At 35.3% G+C, this 21,995-nt stretch overlaps 2 protein-coding genes across 6 annotated transcripts in view; one reads left to right on the top strand and one right to left on the bottom strand.

Annotated features, from left to right (window-relative positions):
* LOC139130697 (GRB2-associated-binding protein 1-like) overlaps positions 1–1,731 on the top strand; it is a 32,742-nt gene extending 31,011 nt beyond the window's left edge. For 3 of the 5 annotated variants that reach the window (XM_070696450.1, XM_070696447.1, XM_070696451.1), the window contains one exon: positions 145–1,342. In XM_070696450.1, coding sequence (XP_070552551.1) covers positions 145–420 — 276 coding nt within the window. In that variant the 3' untranslated portion in view covers positions 421–1,342. Of the gene's footprint in view, positions 1–144 lie in introns of all 5 variants that reach the window. The other 2 variants (XM_070696449.1, XM_070696448.1) reach the window with 2 other exon arrangements.
* Positions 1,732–10,145: 8,414 nt separating this feature from the next.
* On the bottom strand, positions 10,146–21,382 carry LOC139130696 (uncharacterized). Its single transcript, XM_070696446.1, has 8 exons — positions 21,182–21,382; positions 17,276–17,504; positions 16,452–16,522; positions 16,031–16,150; positions 14,263–14,469; positions 12,983–13,149; positions 12,244–12,421; positions 10,146–11,612 (listed from the first exon to the last, which is right to left on the bottom strand). Exons 1-8 carry the CDS (start codon positions 21,318–21,320, stop codon positions 11,494–11,496), a joined length of 1,230 nt encoding a protein of 409 aa, XP_070552547.1. The 5' UTR covers positions 21,321–21,382; the 3' UTR covers positions 10,146–11,493.
* Positions 21,383–21,995: the final 613 nt, after the last annotated feature.

Here is a 21,995-nt window from a genome sequence, read left to right as displayed (position 1 = left end):
ATCCACACTAACTTTGCCACATCTCTTGAAGTTTATTATTGATATTGATGTTAGATCAATATTTATGATTAATTGATCGATAGATATTAATCAAAATAGAATAACTCGTTACCTTACATAATGTCACATATAATGTCTCAATAGAATTCTGAAGACCTGAAACCTATGCCACTATCACCCCCACCACCACCGCCAGCTGCCAGGAAAAATACAACCAAAAAGGAACCTGTCAAGAAAACTGGAGAGGTACAATATATTGATCTTGATCTGGAGGAGCCCAGTGACCCAGCTCCACCTAGACCTGCACGTGCACCGCCCTCTCCTGAAACTGAATATACAAGTCTTGACATGGAGCGAACTATTGGTCTGCAGGATGCTATGAGACAAAGAGAAAAAGATCTCAACAAAGATTCCAAATGATTCAAGTTCAGGATCAATATTCTATTACTTTCGACTATTGACTCAATGTATATCTCAGCTTAGACCTTCCATTAAAGAAACAAATTCAAATCTGTGTTGCTGTTAGAAAGTCATGATAGTCACTAGATGACTTTTTATCCATATATACTGTACAAATGACTGGATAGTTTGAACATATAAACAGGGATTCAAACAGCAAATTTCATGGAGTTTGTCTTTTCAGATACAAGTAAATCACTGCAGCATAACTTCTTTCGGTTCTACTTAGATATATCCTGGGGTTGTTCAGCAAACACCTTATTGACAGCTGTAAACCTTACATCATAGTGATAACTTCAAAATTTATGGTACCGCGATGCAGTATTTTAATGTGTATCACAGTGAAATAACATTCAGTTTATTATGCAGGCTTTCTGTACGTCAGCTAGTAAGACATACCATGTGTGGTGAGAAAGGATGACATTAAAAAGTGCAAACATTGGTTTTAAATTTCTTGTGCTGAACTCACCATAAAGTGATATGCATTGCTGTTAATTGAGTATTGATGTATATGACATGCATGCTGTCTATTAACATTACCCTAGATGTTGTCTTCTGTTTGCACTGACATCAGTGATGTAGAAATGTAATGTGTGGTCTAGCTTTGTGCATTGACAAAGTCTGTGAAAGTAGGTCCTCTTTCTTGCAATGGGGCAGAATCAATTGTTGTCTTCTCTTGCCTTTGTGAACAACAACTTGTGAATAATAGACACCCACAGCAAATACAAATATTTTACAGAATCAGTGATTTTAAGTAGATTATTATAACAAAAGAGTTTTTCCATGCTGCCTAAAAAAGTGAAAATGAACAAATATTTTAAATAATGTGAATATTGGAATAAATGTGCTGTCAGGCAATGTACATTAAATACAGATATCGTTCAACAAAAATAAAGGAATTACTTTGTATAATAGTCCCTGCCAGATGAAATATTGAATAAGGACTTATAGATAGGCTACTGTCTGTCTTTGTCTGGCATAGTTTCTCAATGATAGACAAATGAATATCTGTCACATACTGCATGAAGACATCTTGTACATAACCATAAAGTAATATTTCATCAGCCATATACCAGATCGCCTTCTTTCAAATTGTGCATGTCCAGAGCCAAACCCAGGCAAACTTTTATACAAGAATAGCATATTAAGATTTCCGTATACATATGACTTTATTTTGAAATCCTATTTCCAAATCCATTCCCACAGGCCAAGTATCCTTAAGTATCCTTAAGCAGACTCAGCACATTAAACAATGCTTCATACTTCTCGATCAAAAAGCATAGGACTCATGAAGGCTTTGAATATACGACCATCGATTCCAAATGTAGATTTAGGCCTTACTCAGATAGAATGCTTGATCAACAGTACATCACAACAAAACAAGGCAAGGTCCATATATATATATATATATATATATATATATATATATATATATATATATATATATATATATATATATATATATATATATATATATATATATATATATATATATATATATATATATATATATATATATATATATATATATATACATGCTGTGTTATCTAAGATGACTGCCTGACATCAATAATAAGATCAACTGCCTTAGAGTACAAGGTCTTGGCAAAATTTGTACATTGAAATCCTCCATTCAGCATGAATTCTTGTTTCAAATGATTGGGCATACCAAATTGTAGCATCATATGCTACCTCAACACCTGAAGGTTCAACTTGTATCAGATTTCAATTCAAGTCAAAATCTGTAAAACAATATTTTCAAAGCCCATACCATCTACTAAATGATCTTCTAGTCACTAAGTCACTCTGTCACAATTCTTAACCAAATCAAGACACTGTCATCCACCGTTACTATGTGTCAAAAGGTTCCAAGTATTGTCTTTTGGTCACTTTTTGATTAAAGTGTTGGAGACTTTGTGTAATTTTTTTATGGACAAAGATATAATATCAAAAAGATCTGAACTTTACTACCACTATTCTGTCCATAGCCAGAAAACAGTCAAATCAAATCGCAAGTCATGAAATTTCATTTCAAATTTTTCAATTCAACTCTGCCACTACTAAATTTATTGCAAGCTATTTGAGTAATACATTGCTTATTCCTGTATTGTACTTGTCAAAATAAGAGGACTAATTTTGTATTTGGGATGAAGATGTATTTTTGCAATTGTGTTGAAAGTTTAGTAGTGCAGTATTTGACCCGAATTTTCTACTCAAAGATTCTGATTCAAACTATATCAAACACACCATGATATTGAATTACTGTATAACAGTCATATTTGCAAAGGTTGCTGTAAGTATTTAAGATATCTTTCGCAGAAAAAAACTGACCATGTGTCTTTGGTATGTGGAAAACAGGGTCCATACACTCCTTGAAAGTCCTGGATAATTAATGCTTCCTGGAAAAGTCCTGGAAAATGAAATTGAGTCATTGAAAAACCCTAGACAATTGATAATCCATCTGCAATTTTCTCAAAGTATTGTAAAAATTATATTTAAAGTGGTATGTAATAAAGATGTATCGTAAATATGATACCTGGAAAATGGTATTTTGGACCTCAAAAACTCCATGAAAATTGCAAAATCTTTGAATGTCCGTGAATTTGAGTGTATGGACCTTTCGAAAAACATACTTGTAGTGTAAATGGGAACCTATCAGTACAGTGGTAGTATTAAGATTTGCATGTATTATCACTGGCAGTGTATACTTGGCAAGCAATTTCATAATCCCTCCATTTTATTCTCGAGAAGCAGTAGTATTACATTCTGTGTTCATTCACCAAAGCAAAGCTGATTTGCAACTCAATGTTATCTATCATAACTCCTGTGTTAGAAAGATGGAAAAGCATAGATGGGAATCTACCTTTTAGTTTGCAGATACAGCATGCATGAACCTCAGAACTTAACACTATTTGATGCTTTTGAATCACAATGGAGTTAACTGCCTTTTATGTATTGTAAGTGGTGAAAACAAATGAAAATCAACACTTTTTGTATCAATTGATCAATAAAGACAGATATGATAATTTTCTGTTTGAAAACAATTGCCATTATTAAACATGTATTTGTATATTTTGGTGATATCAGAGCCATGAAAAACATTGCAGTGTATGATGGCTGTGTCTCTGAGAATCCTTGAGTTGTGTGCCTTAGATCACAAGCTATCAGAAATTTTAGTGTGATGTTATCTACATGAGCAGTATATCAGAAGCTTTAATATGAAGGCACTAAGTCCCTTTGTGAATGAGTGTTTTATGGTATCATTACTGTGCATTTATTCACGGTGGTTTACTCTCCAGTGCTGCATTAGTTATCTATATGTCAACAATGTGAACATGAACATTAAATATGCCTAACCAAGTAAAGAGATCGGAAAATCTTCTCAGTAACTGGTTTCTTCTAATCTAATTCAATATAATGTTGAATGTTTATCACTATTTAGGAAATAGACGATTTTTACAACAATCTACATTAATCAAGTATTTTAAAAAGTTGCTTCTAAGTAAAAACTTGACTTGATGATTTGTTATGTGACTCAGTATTGCAAGTCATACAAGCACTTATGGTTTCCAACATGATTTGGGTATGTCTTGAAGATCCATTTCATTTTCATAACTTAAGATTGAGTGCTGTACCTTATATTTGCATGCATGATTTACAGAGACAAAATTCATGTGTTGGTTGTTTCTCTGGTAATAGTGTCACTCTTTGGTAATGTTTTTTAACACTGAGGCTCCAGCTGAAAGCAGTACAATAAAACAAAATGTGAAAATACTACTTTTTGTATTTTAAAATGTTTTGTTAAGCAATTTCAAGATTGTTTAATTTGCTAGAGATATCAAAGTAACATGAACCTTAATATTGTGGACTGTGTAACCTTTGTAGCTGCAAGTTTAGAAGAAATTGTATAGCAACGTAATGTTTTAATATTTTCAAGAAAATGTAAAAAAGACTCTGTCCCAGTATTGTATTGAAAAGAAATTAACAAGCCAAATGATAAATTGAAATATTTTAATGAGTGAAGATCACTTATAAAGACACATGAGACTGCCAAACATTTCAATTTCTATTTTTTTTTGTGTTACAAATTAAATTTCTGTGCTTTGTTAAGAAAACTGCAGACACATTTGTTCTTGCAACTCATTCTATAATCCAATCTATTTAATCTCTTTGAAAAGCTGCAACTGATACTTGAATAGAAGTGTAATGTAGCTTTCAAGTCAAAAATGCATTTTTTAATAAAACACTTTTTTGTATGGATATCCTATTCTCACCCCAAATCTTGTGAAATATAGTATGTGCTGAATCTCTTATCAGAAACTGTTCATGAACACAATGTAGGTTTGGTTTTACATGATCTGCTGTATCCCGTAGCCTTTCACAAGTGTACATGTGTTGATAGTGTCTTTGACCTGAAAAAATTGCATTTTAAAGAAATGTAATTCCTTTAGCAAGGGCAGTAGATTGTTAGAACTAAGGTTACAACTTGTTCCAAACTTCACGTACCATAGGGTTTTATATTTGGTTGATTTTAGACAGGCCAAGTAAGGTGACAATCATGATTCAAATTAAAACAAGACAACAAAAATAAAGCACATGGGTTCAAAGGAGTGTGTAAATACCCACTTTTATGAGTTGATTTAAAATAATCAACAAACAAACAAACAAATAACATGTGCGTGTGAAGGTGCCCACATTGCAGCTTGCCCCTGTGTTAGTGATATGTTGCAAAGGTTTGAAGATGTTAAATTGACACAGTTGTTGTCTGATATGTCACTATAGCATTTGTATCATCGTGGATGTTATTTGAAGATGAACACTCTGCTCTGGCTTCACCCATGAATTTCTCAGTTGTACACAAGATTCACCAGTACAAAGAAATGAACTCCCTGATAGTGTTAGATTTCACTTCTCATGACTGTGAAAACCAATTAAACAGCATACAATGACAGACTTATGGAAAATGAAAACAAATATTAGAGTTGTGAAACTTAAGTTTGTAATTCTCGCTGCCTTATGTAGCTTTTGTCTTGTGCTGGGGGTGCAAACTACAAGATATTGAAATGCATTGTGGGTAAAAAGTTGGCTTCTCACCACAGCAAGAGTTTGAGATAGTGATCTCGTAAGTATTTTAAAACACATGGCTGTCATGGCAAAACATCCTGTTTGTTGATGAAACTAACTCAACTCATTCATCGTGTCATCTTTTTAGACATTTCTGGCATTAAATTCCTGTATGTAATTTTCATTGGTGTAATCTTGGGTGTTTTACCTATACAAATCTGCCATATGAACAATAATTTATGGTCGACTGCCTAAGACTTTTACAACTCCCTAAGATGGCAAAATCATACTTAAAGGGACATAAGCTGTAACTTGTGGCAAGTTTTTCAGTATTCTGCTTCTGTATATCAACTACCATTTCTGACCCTAATCCGTTTTTTATGCTGAAATTTCCAGTATTCTTTTTGTCAACACAGCTTGTATGTGTGTAGTGATCACTGTTTATTGTTTACAAATGAATTCTAGTCCGGACTTTAATACAATTTTCAACAATAACAATGTAGATTATACTCATATAGGTTGTGTGGATCTGCTAAATACTTGGCATTAAATTACACTTTAGGGATTCCATGCAGAAAGTGTAGGGAAACCACAAAACATAAGTTCTAAAAAATAACCAAACGATACAGCTTATGGAGCTTTAAGGTATCGAGAATTAAAAGTCTACTTTTTAGAGGGCATTTTAAGGAGGAAATAAATTTCACCATCTTTTGTTGTCTAGATCTGTATGAATGAAGGCAAACAACATCTACAAAACATAATTCACAAAGCAGAGTATTTGCCATCATTCTCCATTGATATACCAGTACAATGCTTTTCAGATACTGTCATGTTAATGCAGATATGGTCTTTTTACCTTAAAAATTTGCATATCTTAAGATAGTGGTAAATGTGTTTCAAAGTGAAAAGAGATGACAATTTCATGTTATGTCAAAATATCTGAAAAACTCTCTGCTTGTGCTAGTCTGTGTTTAGTATTGAATCAGAAAAACCCTGAAGGTTCAGTATTGTAAGAAACTTGGCTGTGAAGAAATTTTAATTACATTGTACTGAAAGGATTTGGTGACATGTTGCAATCATTCATCAATTGAAACCACAACTGTCATGTATTACATCTTTCAAGATTAGTATGTTTCTTTTTCCAAAATTTCAAGTGAGAAATGTAGCATCAGAAAGTCTGTTATATCCCGTCAATGATAGTGTGTTTCTTTCTGTGATGTAGAGGAAACATGTGCAAAGAATACTGCCATGTGTAAATAGCTGAGTAGACCAAACCATGTCTTTTATAAGTACAAAGAGCAAAGTGTCATCTTTGTTTTGTGTGGATAGTGAATGAAAACAAAAGTGAACAGTGAAAGTTAATGCTGCAATTAATGTTTCAGCATAATGAATGTGTATTCCCTGAAAATACAGAATGACACTTTAGTGTTTAGTTCAGTAGTGTAGCTTGTATTTTAATCATGTACCAACTTGAATAACAATAATAATAAACAGCTAAATATTAACTTTGCGTGTGTTGTCTTCACCTTGGTGACAGTGTATCTGTATATGTATGCTTGTCTTGTTTGATTCAAAAGATACCTGTAGAATGTAACCAGGGTACTCATTTGATAATAATTTAGTCATTGATGATTCATAACATTGATACACCCTTGTGTAGTATTAAATGTACCATTGTAGTTGATGTAAACCTCAATGGTGAAGCATAAGTCCTTATTGAATGTATGCCAGAGGGTAATAGGTTGAGTTCTGTCTTTCATTGCATATGCCCATCAAAGAGTAGATCTCAAACATGCTGGTTACTCTATCCCAAGCAGGTAAAGTAACCATGACTTATTATAAATCTGGAAAAAGGACAATATAAAGATAATTAATAGGAATAAGAAAAATCATGAAAATTGTGAGTAGCTGCAGCTAATGCCCCTTGAATATTAGGCTTTGCCCATAAATAATGAAAAAGACACAGTGAGCAAAGCATTGGTTATTGACACTTAACATGATGGCTGATAACAGTCTAATTACACAGTGACGTTTTTGATTTACTGCTGCTCTCTCTCTGATATTAGTGATTGACATCAATTTATGTACATCAGTTCTGGACATCTGGTTATACACGGAAAGTGTGAAATATATACATAGCTCATTCAAAATGCTGTTTTCACACTGTAACCCATGTTAAAATTCCTGGCATGTTGGAGTGAGGGTGAGGGGTCAGCCACTTTTTGATGTCTGCAAAATATAATCCACCCCTAGGTCAAAGAAACTGACCAGTTCCCCTAGTCTACATGAAAGTTAAGTTAGCTACCAAAGAAGCATGTTACATTATGCATACACAGGCTGTGTTGATGATTTGAGACTGCATTGACAAATACTGGCTGGAGGGAGCAGGAGGGTATGATTTGAGGCTGCATTGACAAATACTAGCTGGAGGGAGCAGGAGGGTATGATTTGAGGCTGCATTGACAAATACTGGCTGGAGGGAGCAGGAGGGTATGATTTGAGGCTGCATTGACAAATACTGGCTGGAGGGAGCAGGAGGGTATGATTTGAGGCTGCATTGACAAATACTGGCTGGAGGGAGCAGGAGGGTATGATTTGAGGCTGCAGTGACAAATACTGGCTGGAGGGAGCAGGAGGGTATGATTTGAGGCTGCAGTGACAAATACTGGCTGGAAGGAGCAGGAGGGTATGATTTGAGGCTGCATTGACAAATACTGGCTGGAGGGAGCAGGAGGGTATGATTTGAGGCTGCATTGACAAATCTGGCTGGAGGGAGAAGGAGGGTATGATTTGAGGCTGCATTGACAAATACTGGCTGGAGGGAGCAGGAGGGTATGATTTGAGGCTGCATTGACAAATACTGGCTGGAGGGAGCAGGAGGGTATGATTTGAGGCTGCATTGACAAATACTGGCTGGAGGGAGCAGGAGGGTATGATTTGAGGAATCATGATTGAAATCTCAATACATTTAACTTCCCCCAGCCCCTCAATACCCTCAAAAACTTTTACCCTTCTATGTGATCGAAAATACATGTATTTAAATCCTCTGCATAATTTGGCCAAACATTCATAAAGCCAATACTATGTAACTAAAATTTTGATATCTTTTGTCAGTTTATTTGCTCTTCATATCAACTCCAATGTCTTGGTCTTCACCCTAATATCTTGAAATATTCAGAATTCAGCTTATCAATACAGCTTTCATATATATACTTTCATTGCTGGCAGTTGCATTTCAGTGCAGCCATAAATTGAAATATTAATATTACAATAACACTGCTGCACATTCATACCCAGGCTGTGTTAACAAGCTTTAAGCACATGGTTTTAAAATATTTATGCATTAGAAAATGATATGCAATAAAAAAAAATTGAGAAAGAATATCAAGTTTAATACAACTACTGATCATTCACTTCCTGGTTAATCTCTGTGGACAATTACATGTTCTTCCAGAAATCTACTCACAACCATGTATTATAAATGCCTATGTGTTCACCTTGTTGAACAGAGCCTGAACAAAATGTATATTTTCATTGGTAAGATGTGGATAGGACAGTATAACTGCAATTTTTGTTGATATTTACCTGAATTTTGTGTATCAACAATTGCTTGGTTTACTCCATAAGAACAAGTATTTGGCTTGTCAACAGTTGATATCATATACACTCAGCACTAGCCTGGACTCAGTAATTCAGTTGTTAAAATTACAGCATACAACTTACGGTAATTATAATGATAAAATGGAAGTGAATAGTTGGTGTTTCAATACATGGTATACAAGGTCTACAAATTTGTTGTTTTTCCTATGAAAATTCAATGACATTCATACTATTTTAGATTTTTTTCAAAATAAAAGTGATCAAATGCTATAACATAATTCCAGAATATGTTAATTTATTATTAACAATAGCTCCATTGGATGACATAATGATACTTATTAATAAAAAGTGTATTTATCTATGTCAGTACACTTTACGCATAGCTTTATTTGATCTGCTGTTTTACCTAAACAAGCTTATCCAAATTTCAAAAGGATTGCATTAAAATTTGTGGCATGTAATTCTGTAAAAGTTTTGTAGTTTCAATCGTTTTCTGATAGGACTAAAACTGACAAAGCAGTCGTATTTCATAATTTGAAAGCTTGTCCATTAGAAGAAACAAGTACAGAATTTTTAAAAGACGTTTTGGTTTTATTATTTTGCAAAACAAATAATACTAATGGTATGGGTGTTCTTTAGATGTACAAATAGAGGAAAAAATCCATGAATTTAGGTAGTTCATTGTGTTGAAAGTCTAAAATGTTGACAATGTCAAGCTTCTTGTACATGAATCAGGCCTAGTAAAACTAAACTATTTATCACTGTACAGTGAAACACTGTAAGTGCAGTGTATGATTTACTCAGAAATTATCTTTTAAAGAATGTATCATTTTAAGTTTCTGTAAAATTCCATTTATTTGCTTCAACAGGGCCTTCTTATCTTACTTTATTGATGTCATCTCTATGAAGTTACAATGTACATAATGTTTGTCAACAAGCCACTCTCTGGTGGTTTCTTTGAAAGAGTTTTGCAGATCTAAATCTTAGTACTTCCAAGACAGCATTGTGCAATTCACTAGTGATAAATTGCATAAAAATGATTTTTATTCCAACTTCTCAGTGCTAGGTGAATCATCAATACAATACAAGGCTTTCAGTTAGAAATATGAAAGTCATCAACAAAGGTAAACATCTGATACAAATAACAAATGCAGAATTAAAATAAAACCAGAAAGAATTCGAAAGTAAGTGAAAATGTACAAACAGCAAAATTATAGGATGAATCAGCCAATTTAGAGTTTAGCCAGTGTGTTTTTACGACACCTATGGTGGACATGTTTTGCTCTGTTGGTCTTTTTAAAGACAAATTCTAAATTGCAAATGCAATTCCTGGTGTAATGTATCGTAATAATGCAATGTTCAGATGAATCTGCCTTCCAATATATACACACTTCGGCTACGTTTCTTTGTTTCTCACTAATAATCTTGCTGTCAACTTTTCCATGTGAGACCAAGAAGTCATAATCAAACAATGATACGAAACCTTACAAACGACAAACTTCTCAATAGCCATCACACTTATTCTGTGTAGGAATGATAAATTTCTACAAATTTAATGAAAGCAAAAGTGCAATGAATGATGACAAGTTTTAATGATTATCTAATTAATGTAAAGCATTTTCGTTCTGTAGGCACATGCATATAAACTTGTCATGTTAATTTTATAGAAAAACCAGGAGTACGAACTGTTTGCAGCTAAACTACTGTAGCAGACACTTTAAGCTTGAAATATGAATAAGGTAAATTTTTTATCAAATTTGAATATTAACAACCAAATTAAAATCTCTAAATTAAAATTTGCACATTTTATTTTTCACAACTATCAGTTGGACGTAGCTGCTGTAAAATTGACTGAACATTATGAAACCAACTATTGCTACAACAGTAGATGTTTACGTATATTGTATCTTTATTTTCTGCCACATGTTTAGTTTTCTATTGATTTGAAACAAGTTAGCTTTTGATGACCAACTTTTCATTTGCAAAGTTGAGGCTCCCGAGAATTCCAACTTGAACTCTTATTATTCTGCCACCAGAGGGCGTACTATAAATGAACTTTACATTCCGACATGATAATTTATCACACATTGCAACCGGTACTGTTCAAAGGCGGGGTATTTCCGTTGCAGCATATCTAGTACATAAAGAAATGAATTTATGGGTATTTCTGAATCACATTTGACATGAACTACCTCAGTCATCCAGCCTGTAATCCCCACCCTCCATACCATTTTCAGCTATCAGCCTAGGTTGCACAAATATCACATATCTTGCTCTGTTCATAAACGTCTGTGCAATGTTTCAGGTTTAGTCAACGAAAACATGTTTGTTGTCCTCAAATATGAAATGATTAAAGTAACATTCTATCTGTCAGAAAGAAACAACAGAATTGATGAATGATGAAAGTACAATTATCGTCATGGCGATGGTAACCCTGGAAGCATGGGAGAGCGCAGATGGTGTCTGGCATTTGTAATCTCTGTCAGTGACTGAAAGATAAGCAGACAGAAGAGATGGTTACAAATATATCTGAGTACAATTCCCGATGGTAACGTCTCTTCCCAATACTTCATTATGAACTGATCAATTTATTTCCCATGATATTTTTTATTTTCGTGTTCTGATCCATCGGCCCCTACCTGTATTTATTCATTTACAATAAGTTCACATTGTATATAGTTTTTGCTTGCTGTTGTTCCAAAATATGGACTGCTTTATTACTTGTTCATGAGAGCAACATACAATGTGCAAATTAAGTCATATAGGAATAGGACAGCAAAGCAAACTTGCAATCAAGTTTTCTATGTCCATGAGGGCAAATTATAATCGACGCAAAATAGAAAAGTGCTGTTGATGTAAGGCATGAAATATAACTCAAGACGTTAATATTCAGGCAAACAACAGTATCGTGGCTACACACCCATCTAACTGGATTTTTGTTTCGGACAACCTGGAATGGTGAAGTGTGCCTTTTTTTAAATTGACATTTTGTTACTGGTTCTACCGTGTAATCGTTTAATTGGTCAAAGCTTCCTTGACTATGAATATATTTACTTGGTGGTGAGTTACCGATGATAAAATCGTTCACATAGTTCAATATTTTATCTGTCACAGTAATACCTTCTCGAAGCAGTAACGCCTCTCCTATGTTTTCATCGGAGAAATAATTGGGAAATATGGCTTTTGGTCTGATATCTGGTGGACACATGACTGGTACTCCGGACAAATATGTGTAACGTTCTTTTTTCGAATCCGGGTCACTTTCGTTACCGTAGGTTTTCCACCGATGTTCCAAAACCTGTATATTAAAATTGAAACGTTCATATTTAAAGACAAAGTTCAGATATACGATACTAAAGTGAATTGCATTCAAATATCGCATTTCAGAGTATCGAGTTTGTTCGGGTATGCTCATTGTTTCAAACAAATTTCACCCTACTTACCATTAACGAATAGAACGACAAAAGCTTGCTTTCCTTTATTTTGCAAACAGTAATCATACTTTAATATCTCAATGTACTGTCTCAAATTATTTTTCCATTCTACACGATTGTTGTTGATTGTTTGTGTCTGCAAGTTGCCAGTGGACTAGTACTTTTGATGTTGCAATCAGATTTTTCGCGAAGTACCTGAAATGTCTACTCAAATGGGTCTTACAAATGTCTCGTTGTTGAGATACATCTCTTCTGTTAGTACGCTGGTCTCTCCCTCTATTCCTCTACCTCTACCTCCTGCACTATGTGTCGCCTCCGTATCCATCGCCCCTCTTGCTGATGCTACTCGTGTGCTGTAAAAATATTTTCTCCCTTCTAAAGTAATTATGTTTCCTGTTGATTTCGGTACACAGTGATTTACTCACAAAACAGAAATATTTCCTTGTACTGTTGTCAGGTATATGTTGGTCTTCATTCCTCAGTATCAAATACTGGCTTCCTTTTTCTTCAGTGTGGTATTCCTGGTCCGAAAACTTGAAGCGATAAGTGTAGCTTGCATTCCAACTGGCAAGACACGAAAATCTTCCTTCATCTTCAGACAGGGAGAAAAAAACGTTCACAGAGTAAATCTTCTACAATTGGTTTTGCTTCATTTAACACTGTGCAACAGAGTAACCGCGAAACACATCCACCCCCGCAAAAAAAACCCACAAAAAAACAAACCCAAAACAACTGCGACCAAAAGGAAATATGGGGTAATGTGATATCATAAATTGCTGTCCTTTTTCTGGCTACGGTCTGCGATTTTCGCTAGTCCTCGTGTAACAAACAAGGTTGTGGAAAGGGCAAGAGTTTAATGATGTCATTTTTGTTGTTGTAAATGTTGTTATTGGGTAGCAAAATTGAACAAGCATTTTATCTTTGATTCATTCTCTAAATACCTCTGTAAAAGAAATAATTATAGAGCCTCCAAGGCTTTTAGATGCCAAGAAGATAGAATACACGGTGTCCATTCTTAGAATGCCTATAGTTGTATACATTGATAATAAACTGAATGTCCTGGTAAAGTCTGAAAGCACCGAAAAATAACCACCTTGTGGCCACACGGTATGCGATGTGAAAAATCCCAACAAGATATCATGATGAACTGTATTTTGATGAACGTTGAGAGAAATCGTTTAATATTGAGGGAGCTTTGGTCAATTTAGACTTGGCTAAGTTACGGACAGGTTGAGTCTGGTGAGGTCTGACTCCTGACCCTATATTCCTGACTACATTTTGTTCAATGGGAACTGTTAAAGCATACGTATTGTTTAAATTAGCTCAATGTGTAAAAGCAAACATTTTTACTTACTGTATCATCTTAGGGGCGAACCATTTGATTTCGGGGAAGGGGCATTGGGTATGGGAGGAATGTATGTTGCTATGACAGCGAATTTTTTTCGATGATCAGTCCTGCAGCAAATTAATTATTCGTATGCAGAGGCCATGGAAATCTGTTGGAACAGTTTGCTCAAACCATTACAGAATCAAAGTATTTTGATTCTCCTTCATCTGCCGACAATTTTTCTTTCCTGTCCAAAATCCCCCTCCCCGAAATCAAATGATTCTTCACTTATTTTACGTCCAAATGTAATAACTTGCACACAGCATGATTGTTGTGAGCGACTTTGGAATCGAGAATGATTATTTCATAGTCTCTCACCCGAATTTCCCTGTCGTCTTCTACATTTACTGTAATCAAAGAAGAATGTATCAGCACGACTACAGCCAGCATCCAGCTGTGAGATCAGTTCTGCACATGCTTGAAGTCGTGGCCTAGGACCAACGTCTACACCATTGATATGGGTATGTGTGTAAGCATAGTGGTACAGACTGTTCAATGGACACAATACAGGCTGAGGTGTCTTCGCTGTGTAGAAACAATAACAATGTGTACAAACTGATGAAAAGACTCTCCCTCTCTCTCTCTCTCTCTCTCTCTCTCTCTCTCTCTCTCTGATAAAAATGAGTAGACAATAAATATAAAGAGAATAAGGAATGGCCTCATCTAAGATACATTTCATAAAAATACACTTTAATCTAAGATTTTTACACAGTTCACATCGCTTTCTGACAAATTTCAGCCCTCCAAAAGTACTGCGCTGATTAAGAATGGAGCATTGTCATTTAAAAAGTTTCCAAAATATTCCTATACAAATGATTTTGTGATGCAGTGAGATATTCCTATACAAATAATTTTGTGATGCAGTGAGATATTCCTATACAAATGATTTTGTGATGCAGTGAGATATTCCTATACAAATGATTTTGTGATGCAGTGAGATATTCCTATACAAATGATTTTGTGATGCAGTGAGATATTCCTATACAAATGATTTTGTGATGCAGTGAGATATTCCTATACAAATGATTTTGTGATGCAGTGAGATATTCCTATACAAATGATTTTGTGATGCAGTGAGATATTCCTATACAAATGATTTTGTGATGCAGTGAGATATTCCTATACAAATGATTTTGTGATGCAGTGAGATATTCCTATACAAATGATTTTGTGATGCAGTGAGATATTCCTATACAAATGATTTTGTGATGCAGTGAGATATTCCTATACAAATGATTTGTGATGCAGTGAGATATTCCTATACAAATGATTTTGTGATGCAGTGAGATATTCCTATAAAAATGATTTTGTGATGCAGTGAGATATTCCTATACAAATGATTTTGTGATGCAGTGAGATATTCCTATACAAATGATTTTGTGATGCAGTGAGATATTCCTATACAAATGATTTAGTGATGCAGTGAGATATTCCTATACAAATGATTTAGTGATGCAGTGAGATATTCCTATACAAATGATTTAGTGATGCAGTGAGATATTCCTATGCATATGATTTTGTGATGCAGTGAGATATTCCTATACAAATGATTTTGTGATGCAGTGAGATATTCCTATACAAATGATTTGTGATGCAGTGAGATATTCCTATACAAATGATTTTGTGATGCAGTGAGATATTCCTATACAAATGATTTTGTGATGCAGTGAGATATTCCTATACAAATGATTTTGTGATGCAGTGAGATGCAAATGGAATGCTGACAAAGCTATGGCGACCCAGAGTGTATATTTATCAATAGCACTCAGAAAAACTGCATAGTCAGCATTTCTTCTTAATGTTTCTATGTAAAGAAACAATTTTACCAACTTATCCTGAGAGCTAGCATGCATATGGTGACACAACGTTTTGAATACGGTGATTTCTTGAACGTAGTGTCTTGTGAAGATAATATTACAATAATGATTTCCATGTATTTCTGCATACAACAAGTCAATGGAACTACTTAACGCACCATTACTGTAGGGTAAGTCAAGATTTAATGGTATGCCAATCAACTCGTACAAGGATCATAGTTCCAAATGATTAAACTGGTTGACAAAATTACACAGGTGACAGTACTTGCCATACAAAGGTGTCCATCTGCCATATTTGGACATGTCTGGCAGGTTACCTTCGATAATCGCATCGACTTGACAAGAAGAGATGACGTCATAATCACCTTGTCGTGTAGCAGTAGCATAAACTGAGACAATAAAACAAAAAGTGTTATTCTGATTGAGATCAATAGTGACAAAATATCAAATACCTGCATAGTTTCAAGGTGAAGTATAGCAAAACCTCAGGAAATTGAACAAGTTCCTGTGGGTGAAAGTGTGCATTCTCCAATATAGCAAAATCTTTTACTCAACATTTGTCTGTTTCATAAACAATATTAGATAAAATAGATGTTCGTGTCCTGTTCAGGAAAATTTGTCAAAAGTTTGAAATAACGAGAAAAAATGCGGTACAATTGACTTCCGATGTTTCGAACGTAGTGTACTTACATTGCATCCATTCGATGTAGTTTCTACTTCGGACATTGAATACACCACAGAAGTAGTTGTTTATGGTTTCACTGAAGTTGCAACGACAAAAGTAATCATTTATTATAATGGTGCAGCTCGATGAATGGACACAATTTTAAAATTAAATCAAGCCTAGATCAATCTAATGTTGATCGAGATTTGACAAGAATTCGAAGTGACATATGTTAATATTCAAAACAATGATTCACCCCACAAGCACTCGACTCAACGCAAGCGAAACCGTCACTGACTGGTTGTGCTTTTCGTCTCATATTTTCACCTTTATTCATGATTTCTCGTTGTGAAAGTGACAATATAAAAACAAACATTTGTTTTCGCCGTTGCATCGTTTTGCGCTACAGCTGTAGCTGTCGCGTACGTTGTACTACTTGGTGAAGGGCGATGAAATATGCTCACGTTGTTTTGCAGTTGCGACATGCAGGATGGTTTCGGCGGGATGATCTGTGAAATTTTATTGTACACCGTATCCATAATAGAACGATACAATATTTCAGATAATATTTTGATAACTGTACGTTGTTGTTAGCAAACGATCTTTTCACGCGATAATTCTTTTCTGGTTTCTGGTTTGTCCTCCTTACAGGGAGGATGTCACAATGCTTGTGAGTTCCGTCATTAAAATGATGTAATTCCTTTCAAGAATGTCGGTGCAGTATTGCAAAACTTGTTAATTTGATGGATATAGGAGCACTAACATAGGAGTGAGCTCGAGCAATATATGTAAATATGAGTCACTCAGTGCAAATATGAAAAAAGACAAACTGAACGAGACTTTGTCTTACCTGAATGGAGAAAATGAATTAACAGTTGCATTTGCTAACAGATAGATGTTGTCAACTCGTGCGACACATCTAATATTGCCGACAATTTGTTTGGCCAACAGATGCTTTGGTGGATGAATAGTTTTGTTGGTTATTTGATACTCGCCTCCGATTTGACTTTTACTATCAAATAGCATCCACTGACCGGTAAGAGATCCATCAAAGTTGCAATCACCTTTGATTCCAAAACCTGAAAAGATAAGATCTAACTTTTAGTCTGTGTTAGGGACTGGTCAGTTTCTTCAGCCTGGGGGGGGGGGGCGGTGGATTTATGGGGGGGGGGGTCACCCTGTTTTTGACTTTGGTGATAGGGGGGTCACCATGTTTTTGAAATGCCCAATAGGGGGGGTCAGTGTGTTTTTGAATTTTGACACAGGCTCATCATTGCCTAAAATGCTAGTGTCAGCCACAAAATTCATCATTCAGTTGTATTTTCGGCGCGCCCTTCGGGCGCGTAACTTTAATAATCAGTCATATTTTTCAGCACGCCCAACTTTAACATATCAAGCATACATACATCAGAGATATCTGTATGTTCAATATTTTTCAGCGTGCTCTTCAAGCTCATTACTTTAATATATCATACATCTTTCAGCATGCCCTTCAGGTGCATGACTTTAATATACAAGGCATATATATCAGAGATATCAGGATGTTTCATATTTTTTGGCGCGCCCTTCGGGCGCCATACTTTCAGAGATATCTTGATGTTTGCTAAGTGAAAGTGTACCATTATGAAATCTGCATTTCATATGAAAAGGATGACAAATTCCTGATACTTTTCTGTTCTCTCTGTGAGAATTCAGTATGAGAAAGCAACACCATGCACAAATATTTCACAATATATATTTGATACAGTGACTTATTTTAGAGATAGAAAAATGACAAGATATCTTTCCTTCTCATTGATGCAATTATTTTCCTTTGTTTCATAGGTTTTCTGTAGAAAGATGCTTTTTTATGAACAAAATAACAGTTAAAAAAGGCAGTTTTTGTCATTATTAGCTGTGCTTTTATGGTTTCAATGTTACACAAGAAAAGGTCCTCTCAGACACTGTACACATCAGATTTGGCTAAAAAGCTCTCTATGGCTCCTCAGTAGATTTAATTGGATGGTTGGCAAGTCTTAACACCCATCAAAGTTTTTGATTCACTGCTTTTTCCTCTTTGATATTAATGATTGACATCCATTTCTGTACAACAGTTCAGGACATCTGGTTAAGCAGAGAAAGTGTGAAATACATTCACAGCTCATTCAAAATACAGCTCATTCAAAATGTACTGTGACACTTTGAAATTCCTATCTTACAACTGACATGTCAACAATTTCACTAAAACATAGAATGACTATTTAAAATATAAATATATGTAAAATGTAAAATATAATATATATATATATATATATATATATATATATATATATATATATATATATATATATATATTTTATGTCCATCTTTTGTTTTACCTTTGTCGCGCCCGGGGGGGGGGGTCACCCTGTTTTAGAAATTTGGAATAGGGGGGGTCACCCTGTTTTCAAAATTTGGAATAGGGGGGGGTCAGCCACTTTTTGACGTCGGCAAAAAATAATCCACCGGCCCCCCCCCCCCAGGCCGAAGAAACTGACCAGTCCCTTATGTACACATGCACCTCACTGTCGTCTCTACCAGTGAGCACTGATGTCACCTGGGAAGACTGTGTGGATAGAAAAGAAGTATGAAGAGATTCGCGTTTGATATAATTGACCGACGCGATTTCCTCATAAGCGGCAACTTCCTACCATAGACATTGCCCTGTATCGTCAAGGTTAAGTCGGCATGGCATAGTCTCCCAAGTCTGCTAGAAGATACACCCATAGTTACCTATGATTGCTCTTCGGAATTGAACACATTATAGATACAATAATTATTGTAATAATAATTTATTGTCTTTGCACAACATGAGTTGAAACAAAACTAAATGTTATTAAACACGATGAGATTTAGGCTCATTTCTGAAAATTAAACCTTTTCAAAATAATCAGCGAAACAAATGTCGAAAGCAGGAAACGAAATATTGGTAATATACACTGACATGTCAGAGTTCAAAGCTTGGTAATATACACTGGCATGTCAGAGTTCAGCGTATGAAATTCCGTTCCCCAAGCACAACAGGGCCTAGTAGAGAGCCTCAGAGGGTTGTCCGTCTCATGACCTCTCATGACCTCGCTCAGTGTCAATGACCTCGTATTTCATTACGTCTATCACAGTCTCGCCAGCGGACTGTGCATCGATTTATATAATTCATTGAACTCTGAGGAATCATGGGCCCTTGGCCCCTTTTTGCCATAATTCCCACGACCTTTGACCTCGTCGAAAATGGTTATTGTGATACTGAATACATCTGCTTTCACATACGACCAATGACGACATTTAATCTTCTCATTGCCATAGTTACGAGCGATTATCAAGAAAGGCAGAATGTGTATTAGTAAATACTAGAGAGGAATGCAGACATGACCACGGTGGTCGTTTCGTTTTCTTCACGCGTTTCTCGTTGGCATGAGGTCGACAGAGGTTAAATTTGATATCACAGCGAGAGAGCTATTTGATCACGTGATCACAATCGAGACAGCGTGTGAAAACAACCCTTGGAAAATCCTGTTTTCGCTTAATGGCATTTAGACTTTTACTTCCTGTATGGCATCAGCCGCTCCGAAGACTGGAATTATGCAACATAACTGGTTTATAATTTTTCATCTGTTTGTTTTCTATAAGTATGTAAACTGTGAAATTTACACTGTCTGCATCAAAAACCGGTACATAAAAACTGACAACACGAAACTCAATGAAATGGTAATTAAATTTTTACATGATTAAGTGAAAGAATTCAGCGGTACTAAAACTTATTAGGAGCATATAATGTGAGTACTGATACCATTTCTGTACAGACAATATCAAATTTAGTGATTAAAGTTTTGATAAATTTATTTCACAATATCTCAGGAAATGTGTAATGAAAACTTGGACAAGACCTTCATCGCCAAACTCTGTCAACAAGAAGAGTAACAAACTTACAGATTAACATTATCTTCTACACGATAGAAATATAAAGAAATACAGATTGGCTTGTGCTGGGATTACATCTACTCGCCATTGAGATATATTTTATCTATTTATTCATTTATTTATTCATTTGCAGTTGTGTAAACTGTTTCGAAAATATTAAAGCACTGCACTAGCAATTTATTGAATACATGATTGGCAGCAATGGGGCAGGATTTACTATCGATCGATGTCAGAGATTTTGATGCCTACTTGTTCAATCAACCTCAAATCGACACCAATAAATGAAAATAACATGTCTTCCTCATCGACTTTACAGATATCGTTAAGAGAAGATAAAATTTCCATGGTTTTAGTCTCTGTCACATATGTTATCAATTGTTCATTAAATATTCCTCTGATTCATAATGTCCTCGTTACGTTGATGGTCACTGGTCGACCCTCGAATGACCTCGTCTCTGCCTACATACATTCATCACAGCATGGTGGCTGTCATAATGCAGCACGTATCATACTGAATGTTGTAGTTAGCACAAAACAACACTTCACTGTTCGAAAATTTAATTGCATTTGCAACAAAGTTGTCAATTCCATATAATAACCAAATTACCTCCTTTTAATTGTGTCTTCTTGCAGACGATATGATATATCTAAGTTGCCTACCATTGGATCGGAATGCTGCAAGTAACATGTCAAGCCGTCAGTCTGTGTTCAGGAATACCACACAGTGTATTGACATCAATAACAAACATCGAAACCACAATTTCCTTTCCCGTTTTGTTTATGAACGAGACAACAGTCAGCTAGCGAAACTAATACTCACCTTGACAAAGAAACAGAAATAGTTGGCATAGTAACAGATAAGAGGCTGGCCTATCCTCATCATGTTGCCGCGTCTTCGATTTTTCCTTCCAGTGTTCAATGAAGCAACCGAGAATAGAAAGATATCCGATTGCACACATACCAGTAACCTGACAAAGCCTTTATGGTATGCACATCTCTAATATCTACAGGGAAGTAATAACAACCAAGTTAGCATACAAGCTGCGTTTGCTATTGAAATAAGGTGACATCAATGAATAACTTGACAATAATTTTTCGTCCGCTCTTTTTACGGCATCAGTCAGATTGGAGAAAGTAAACTTGCGCATGTCAGCCGAGAAATCACTTGGGAACCTGTACTTTGTAATAAAAGTGAATAACTAGAATGTATGTTGTATAATGTTGCGGAAAAGCTCTTTAGTCTCCTGTTTCTTACGAATTATCATCAACCAGCAATTTCGATAAGTCGGTGTTGTTTACTTTTGGGTAAGATACGATGCACGATAAATAAAAATAAACACATAGATTAACGGAGTAAGAAACTTGACCGAGGGCATCATTCGAGCGAAGAAAACATGCAGAATAATTTCTACTTTTACAAATTCATTGTGGACAAAATATTATGTACTAAAGTAGTGGAAGCGATATTCTTTGCTGGTGTTGAGTGAATGGTGCGGGAAACATAGCTTCATATAGCAGATTACGTCAGCCCCGTGTCGGCCGTGTTTTGGAATAGTAGTCAACTTTGACCTCTGTGTGTTGACGTGTTGTACTATATGACACCTGTTTGTTCATTTACATATCTTTTGTTTCGA

This window comes from Ptychodera flava, chromosome 4, assembly GCF_041260155.1.
Source record: "Ptychodera flava strain L36383 chromosome 4, AS_Pfla_20210202, whole genome shotgun sequence".
NCBI lineage: Eukaryota > Metazoa > Hemichordata > Enteropneusta > Ptychoderidae > Ptychodera > Ptychodera flava.
Note: the sequence above shows the minus strand (reverse complement) of the source record. Positions and strands in the feature narration are given on the sequence as shown.

What these genes read in the sequence shown, in the direction of transcription:
- LOC139130696 (XM_070696446.1), bottom strand. Translation starts at nt 21,320, where the DNA reads ATGTGTGCAATCGGATATCTTTCTATTCTCGGTTGCTTCATTGAACAC. An exon ending in CTACATCGAATGGATGCAAT is followed by an intron (nt 16,151 to 16,451) that starts GTAAGTACACTA and finishes TTATTGTCTCAG; the next exon opens with TTTATGCTACTGCTACACGA. An exon ending in CAAGGAAATATTTCTGTTTT is followed by an intron (nt 12,422 to 12,982) that starts GTGAGTAAATCA and finishes TTTAATATACAG; the next exon opens with GTTTTGGAACATCGGTGGAA.